Source organism: Alexandromys fortis, unplaced genomic scaffold, assembly GCF_014885135.2.
Source record: "Alexandromys fortis isolate MF-2015 unplaced genomic scaffold, M_Fortis_MF-2015_v1.1 scaffold_2_26212498_36691700, whole genome shotgun sequence".
NCBI classification, from domain to species: domain Eukaryota; kingdom Metazoa; phylum Chordata; class Mammalia; order Rodentia; family Cricetidae; genus Alexandromys; species Alexandromys fortis.
In genome coordinates, this window is record NW_026067931.1 from 4,693,708 (window position 1) to 4,701,540 (window position 7,833).

Below are 7,833 nucleotides of genomic sequence, written 5' to 3' on the forward strand. Positions count from 1 at the left end.
GGCAGTTGACAGCGTCTGTAACTCCAGTTCTGACCTCCATGAGCTCTGCATACACATGAACACATACTGACTATTGAAAAACCAACAACAAACGACCACATTTCTAGCCTTGGCTCGTTTACCAGACCTAATAATTAGCAGCCTTAGAAGACCCCGACCAGGTTTTTCCAGTGGCTGCTGCTCCTGCTCTAGAGCTCAAGAGCTGTGTACAGCACCAACAAACCAGGCTTACTCTTGACATTGCCCATGGTTTTTCAGACTTAACAGTTTTTTAAAATATATTCATGCCCATGAGATGACTATACTCAAAAAGCAAACCAACAGTGTCCTAAAAGCCTGTATGCTGTTCTGTCCCTAAACCACCGAGGGGACCTTTCACATAGAGAGTCAGTGCTACCAGTTTCACTTATACACATGATACATATGGATGTTTCTTTGCTTTCTTAACTTGGTTAGTTATATCATAGATCCAATCATGGTGGTATGTACCTTAAATCCAGCATTTGCAAGGGAGAAGCAAGGGAATCAGGAGTTTAAAGGTTATCTTAGCTGCATAGCAAATCCAAGGCCAGTCTGAGCTTCAGAGTGGGTGGAGGGGAGCCAAAACACAAAACTTTAGTGAGGTGTATCGAATTCCACTGTTGTGTGGCTATCCCTGATTAACCTCCTCCCTGGGGATGAGTTTTGGTTGTTTTGAGGTTTTGCCATTGCAGACAAGGTTCTGATGATCTCATTAATCCTGCAGAGTTTTAAGAGGAAACCTGGGCAGGCTGACAATGAACGCTCCATGGGTGACCACAATGAGCATGTGCATAAGAGGCTGAGGACTGTGGATACAGACAGGAACCCTGAGCAGGGCCCGGCCCAGCCCCAGGCTCGGGTGGAAGACTCAGACACGTTTGAACATATTAAGCAAGGCAGCGATGCATACGACGCACAGACTTACGGTATGGTGGTGGGAATACTCTGCTTTTGCTCACAAAGCGATCTCTGACATTACACAGTATGACTGTACATGCCAGGCAAAGTAGAAGAGGGGGAAAGGCTTTTTAAACTGTTTTCTCTCAGTACATACAATATTTGTGTAAGGCAGAAATACAACTTGTTTCTGGTACTAAAATAACCGTATCCTGGGGTAACCCTCTGTCCTCACAGACAGCTAGCCGCATTCTATAATCCTGGTGCTGACTTTCATTTCTTTGCATTGAACATTCTTGAATGTCCTTGGACGGTGACCAGCTATAATAGAAACTGGAAGGAGAAAGTCAGTGGCCAGGCACCCCAGTTCCTGTCTTTCAGTCCTCTCTTGTGAAGTGAACAGAAATGATTGTAATGCTTCTTGTCTCTTACTGTATTTGGAACAACAAAAAAGAAAGTTGATCATTGTATATATAGTTGGTCCAGATCCTTCCGCAGGCTGGAGCCTGGGCTTGTTTCTTCCTTACCGTAGGCAGTGTCTCATAGCCTCTCATAAGGCAAGACTCCACTGTGGGGCTCTACATAGATCCAGTGGGGATCCAGTGTATAAACACCGGATGACTTGAAGTGATGGGCAGTGAGTAGTGAATGGGACCCGAGCTCTGGTTGTTAACTCAGTTGGTAAGAGTGCTTCCCTAGTGTGCCCAAAACCCTGGATTTGATTCCCAGCACTACATAAAGCTAAGTGGGCTGACTACTTCCCCATCACTCCAAAGCATTACAAGTTCAAGGACTCCTTGGCTACATAGCAGACTTGTGGCCAGCCTGTGCTATGTGAAATCTTTTGTTGTGGGAGAGAAAGACAGAGACTGAATCAAGCCTAGTCTAGTCATAGCCTTGGGAAGAATATACTCAGCTTTTGCCCTATGTCAGAGACATTGGAATTCTTGGTTATATAATTTCTCAAATCTCTGGGAGCCATGAGGTCTTCAAATTGAACTTGTCCAAGACTAAAATGCTGAGACTCTTTCTGTGCCCTGTTTTATATTAGTTTGTGTACTTACAAGTTTCTCCAACCATGGTTTCCAGTAGCTGCTCCAAAGTCACATGCCCACACTCCACACTGTTTTCTGTTTACATCTGTAAAAACCCAGATAAATGCCTGTTTCTCTTGTTATGTGTATGTATGCATACTATCTCTGTATCTTCTCTAGGAGGTAGACAATGGGCAGTTACATCAGTAGGACAGTGGGAGCTGTTCAGGCCCAAAAAAGTGTCTGGGTCCCATGGTTGGTCAGTGGCAGAACCAGTGTTAGTAGAACTTGAAATCCAGAAGTGACAGACTGTAATCCACTCAGCATCATTTTACTCTGCGAATAAAGGAAGTTTTCTCCCTCCGTGCATTGTTGGCAGATGTGGCCAGTGCTGAACAGCAGCAGACGACAAAGGACACTAGACAGGATCAGGAGGAGGAAGCAGAAGATATCCTCATGGATACAGAAGAGGAGCTGCTCAGAGCAGAGGACACAGAGCAGCTGAAGCCAGAGGCAGTGAAGTCAGACCCTGCTGCGGCCTCTGGTGAGCCCTGAGGAGGGAGGAGACTGGAAAAGCCCCAAGGCTGTCTAGTTCTTGCACTGTAGTGAAATCTGTTCTTTGTCCTTTCCTATTCTGATCTCTGATTTTGGCGAAAATAATTCACCTATCATAATCTATTTGAGATACAAAAGAAGGTCTTGCAGAATATCCATCATCAGGTAAAACAGAATTTCTGAGAAATTCATGTGTTTCTTTTTTTAAACATATATGGAAAAACAGAAGAAGTTTGTCTACTGAAGTTGCATAAAATGTTCTTGATCATTAATTATAGAGATTGTTTTTTTAAGTACATTAAGGTACAAGCACAGAGGAAGGAAAAATATTAAATAAAATGAGGAAATGTATATGAAAAGATTTCATGGCTAACCAAATTCTGTTACAAGGCAGTTGCTATTTTGGTCTTTGAAATAGGATTCCATGATATAGCCAGGCTGGCCTAGCACACACAGTCTCCCTGGGTATTCCAGTGCTGACAATACGGGCCTGCACTACCACATACACAGGTCATGTGCTGGATGTGCACACTCTTTAAAAATAAATAGCTTCCACCAGTATAATAAATAAAATCCTAAAGGTTGTAGCAGATTTAAGGGTTTTTCTTCTGCCTCATTCCTGTTGGCAGTGACAACGGAGACTGCAGGACGTAAGGAATCAACATGGAGCAGAGACAGGTGGAAATTGTTGAGTGAGGGCAGGCAGTCTTGAAAGATCAGTCTTACCTAAATAACTGTGATAAATGAAACTGTATCTTTCTATGAATACAGGCTCTCATGAGATGGATATGGACACTCAGACAGCTAAGACAAAAGAAGACCAAGACCCAAGAACAAGCACATCTTACCAGGAGACAGAGAAACCAGAAAGAAGCCGGGACTCAACCATTCATACACTTCGTCAGTTCCTTGTGGATCCAGTTTTCCAAGTACTGAACTCACAACTCTGTTAATTTTTAGTTTAAGTTACTTAGAACTTCTATGGAATAGTCCTTTGTTTGGAATATCAATTCTTATCAAAATTGTTGAGAGGACTTTTGGTGTGACAGCAATCTTTTAGTAAATACATACATCCTTTGTTAAACTATGAAGTCATTCCAGACTCATCCAGTGTGTGGCGCTGGTTTTTAGCATTGGCTATTAGGGTGACAGTGTTAGGAGCCATGAGGACAGCTAACAACCCACGACATTATGTAACAGTAACTTTACTTTATGTATAGGAAGAAACGTTTGGGGAAGGTGCAGAGGTGGTCAGTGGGATCTCTGTATTTGAGTACAAGTGGAAGCAAGAGGATGACCTCGGGTGTCCTTCATTGCTGTCCACTTTTTTTCCTTTTTGAAATTGGTGTCTCTGACTGGCCTGGAATTTTTCAAATAGGCTAAGGAGGCTAAGCAGCCAGCTCCAGGGATCCATCTATCTCTACCTCCTAGTGTTGATATTATGTATCAGCGTGCCTGGCTTCTTTTTGCATGGGTTCTGAGGCTAGAATCCAGGTCATGCCTGCAAGACATGTGTTTAACTAACTTAGCCATCTCTCCATCCACATGAAGAGCCTTATAGCTGATCCTTCCCCATAGTAATTTGACTTCATGGAGATAGAGGTTATCAGAAAGTAGGTGACTCTGGAAGAAAAACCCCTGATGTCATCTGGTCTCCACATATACATGTGTGTCTGTGTACACATAAGAAAAAAAGTCTCTGTTTATTTTGTTTGACTAGGCTGTATTTTAAATGATGAAAGTTTCACTCATCCATGTGGTCTTGCAAACAGGAAGTGGAATCATTTGATTGCCCCCTTAAATTTGTCTAAGTTGTGAGTTCAGACATACCTGCAACAAGGTCACACCGTAGAAAGACAGCCAATGATAAGATGTTGATTACAGCCTGGGCCACCACTTACCAGTAGCTTTTCCTTCTTAGCCCCTTTTAAAAGATGTCAGTGAGCTGAGACAGGAGATGGAGCGGCAGCTGGAGACCTGGCAGGCTCATGACTATGGGAATGCAGAAGAGGTAAGTCAAAGCTTTCTTTCCATAAAATCATTTGTCTGAGTTTTTAAGATACAACTCAATAGGTTCTTGGCTCCAGTTACATTGTAAAAGGGAGAGACCAGTAGAAAGTATAGTCAGAATCTAATTTAAGCCTGGGCATCCACTGTTTGTACCTGCTTTGCCACTAGAGCTATAGTCTCATTAAAGCAGATATATGTATTTGGTTCCTTTAACTTGTGTTCCTGGCTTTGTAAAGGAAGCTAGGGAAAAGGTCATGCTTGTGGTCTTGCAGATCTTCTAGATCTTTGCTGCTGTGGAGTGTCTTTTATTTAATGGTTTAACCTCTAAATATAGAGGTGCGTGTGCAAACCTCTTTTCTGTGTATATCATCTTTCGTCCTACCTGTGTATATCATGTGTTCTGCCGGTGTGTCCGTGGATCAGGGCTGCTGGGGGGATTGGTATTTGTTGTCGCTTTCCCTCTGAAAACTGGTGAGAGCTCAGAGTGGCTACATCAGCCTCACCCAGAGGTCCTCATTCACACATGCCGCTGTGCAGGGCATGCAGGTCCTGTTCTTTAGGTGACAAGGAGGAACGTGTTGATTTGTTTGTGAGTTCCCATTAACTGGCCTATTGCACCCTTTTTCTTGGAACTGTAGGTTATCGGTTTGGGGGCAAGGGAACATTTTTATTGATTTAGTTGAATTGCTGCTTGCTGAGAAAGGCTTTAAAGTGCTTTTGCAAAAAAAGTTCATGCAAGTTCTTTTCTGCTTCAACAGTCTAATAATAATTCTGTTTTGCTGTCCTAGGAGAAGGCTGCAGCTGAGATGTGGCAGAGTTACCTAGTCTTAACTTCATCTCTTTCACAACAGCTGTGCGAGCAGCTTCGTCTGCTGTTAGAGCCCACACAGGCAGCCAAGCTGAGGTAAGTCTTTCCTCTTGAGGCCCTTAGAGGTCAGTGTCAACCAGTTCAGTTGCGCTCAGCACTGACCATTGATAACACTGCCACGTCTGCTATCTGGGCACCAGTATGGTTCAATACTGCTACTGTCCCCTGTTAGCTGCACATAGTAACCGTGTGTGTGTGCTCTTGTGTGGGGAAGAAGTATATGCATGAAGGCAGTTACATTACTGCTGTGTGGGAACAGCCTTAGATGCCGTGCTGTTCCCTGTGCTGGTGTGGTGTGTGACTCAGCCAGGACTAGGGCCGCAAAGATGTGGTCAAAGTTATGGTCTAGAACAGGAAAGAGAAGCATATAGGACTTTGTTTTTAAATACAGAAAATTATATTTTCTAATTTTATAAAATGTGTCTTAGCTTTTCTGAAAAAACTTAGCTACTGCGGTCAGATCTTGGACCAGGGCTCTAGCTGGCGGTCGGAAGACTAGCCTGCAGTCTTCAGTGAATGGTAGCACCTTTGCCTGAGAACTAGTTACTTGACACTCTAGTTTTAAGTTATTACTAACGTGATTTTTATCTTAAATCTGAGGCATGGGACTGTGTTCATCTTTCCTATAACAGGGGGGACTATCGCACGGGCAAGCGGCTGAACATGCGGAAGATCATTCCGTACATTGCCAGTCAGTTTCGGAAAGACAGGATATGGCTTCGGAGGACCAAGCCCAGCAAACGGCAGTATCAGATTTGTTTGGCTATTGATGATTCTTCCAGCATGGTAGACAACCACACCAAGCAGGTGAGGAGAGCGAAATCCAAACCATGCTGTCCAGGCTGTCGAGTGTATCCAGACAGTGGGCAGAGAGGATGCGGTGATTGGGCCTAGGATGGTGTGTGCTTTTAAGGCCTGAGGGGCAATTCCATGATGGCACAAATATTTTGATCCCTTACTGTTTTGATACTGAACAGTGTTTATTTTCTATAAAATGCAAAAATTAAGCTGTTTTATTAAACTGTTTTGATTGCATATCACATGGTTTCTGAAACCATTGTCTATTTGGTTTCTAGGGGATTTTTTTTGTTTTGGGGGTTTTTTACAGTGATGTTATTATCTAGCATAAGCCAACAACTGACCTAAAATATGGGTGCTCTCCTGGAAAATCTTAGTAAGTACCCTCTTGTCGGGGTCCAGCCCCAACATAAACTATCGGGAATAATTGAGACACAGTTCACACAGCAGTATCAGAAGGGAGTCCCAGGGTTTATTTAAATCCTGAAGATCACCCGCGTTTATTTTCAAAACAGCTTTCATCTCACAAGGGAAACCGAGGGGAAAGTTTATTAGCATTTTGCTTTCAGGGTAGCAGGCCTAAAGTCATGTCCGCAGCTCTGTCACTAGCTTGGAATTAACCCCTCTTTTCCAGTCTGTCCCCATGATTACAAAGAAGGAGCAGGACAACATCAGCATGTCCTGACCTCAGGAGACAGCCAGTCTGAAAGTGCTTTTAGCACCTCGGCTGCTCTTGTGGCTTGAGAGCCTGTCAGTACAGTGCAGAAATATGTGGCCTGTAGGATGTCACCCCACACCCTCTGAGTCTGGTCCCCATCCCACCTCACCATAACTTGGGGCAGCTTATCAGTTTTATACTTTCTGGAAAAAATTGAGGATTATAACAGTCAGTCCCTACCTCAGTGATAAAGATTAAATGTGTATTTAAAAGTACTCAGTGTAATGCATTTTTAACTAATTTGTTCTAAAACTGTGCTGTCGTTCATGTGGGTGGTGATAAGATTTCTCATTTTTGCTTTTTAGTTTTCTCACAGTTCTGTGTGGGCTTTATATCTAGGCTCTGTGTTGGTTGACTTGGGAATATAGAGGATAAAAGAATTCTTTAAGATAATTCTGACCCAGAAATTGAAAAGTAAAGAAATGAAGGAGGGTTTGTTTTTAAAACTAAGTCTGTGTTCCCTTCATTCATTCCCTTGTCCTTTATCTGTAGACTACTTACAGGCTTGTTTAAAGACAGACACTTGATCAGAGGAATGCAAGCCTTAACTGTTTCATTTACAAAGGCTAATTAGCTATATTGGCCAGTTTATCATCTGTCATGTCTTTTTAAAGTTCTGTCTGTCAGCATATAAAACTTTGTAACTGAGTGTTTTTGTTGAATTAGGAAGCGGTGGGGCTGCGTCCCCAACACCCCGGCCACTTGGCTAGCTTATGCCCGAAATAACAACACACAAACTGTATTCATTTAAAGAACTGCTTGGCCCATACTCTAGCCCTTATAGGCTAATTCTCGCACCTGGACTAGCCCATTTCTAATGATGTTTGTAAGCACCCCAAGGTGCGCTTACCGGGAAGATTCTAGCCTAAGTCCATCGTGGGTTGCAGCTGCCTGGGAGAGCTGAGCATGGCGTCTCTGCTCCAGCAGAGCTG

At 43.3% G+C, this 7,833-nt stretch overlaps 1 protein-coding gene across 2 annotated transcripts in view; it reads left to right on the forward strand.

Moving 5' to 3' along the window:
• Mdn1 (midasin AAA ATPase 1) overlaps window positions 1–7,833 on the forward strand; it is a 123,846-nt gene that overhangs the window by 109,397 nt on the left and 6,616 nt on the right. For both annotated transcript variants that reach the window (XM_050145480.1, XM_050145481.1), the window contains exons 92-97: window positions 746–947; window positions 2,332–2,496; window positions 3,279–3,436; window positions 4,429–4,518; window positions 5,306–5,421; window positions 6,018–6,192. In XM_050145480.1, the coding sequence (XP_050001437.1) occupies window positions 746–947; window positions 2,332–2,496; window positions 3,279–3,436; window positions 4,429–4,518; window positions 5,306–5,421; window positions 6,018–6,192 (906 nt within the window). The remainder of the gene's footprint in view (window positions 1–745; window positions 948–2,331; window positions 2,497–3,278; window positions 3,437–4,428; window positions 4,519–5,305; window positions 5,422–6,017; window positions 6,193–7,833) is intronic.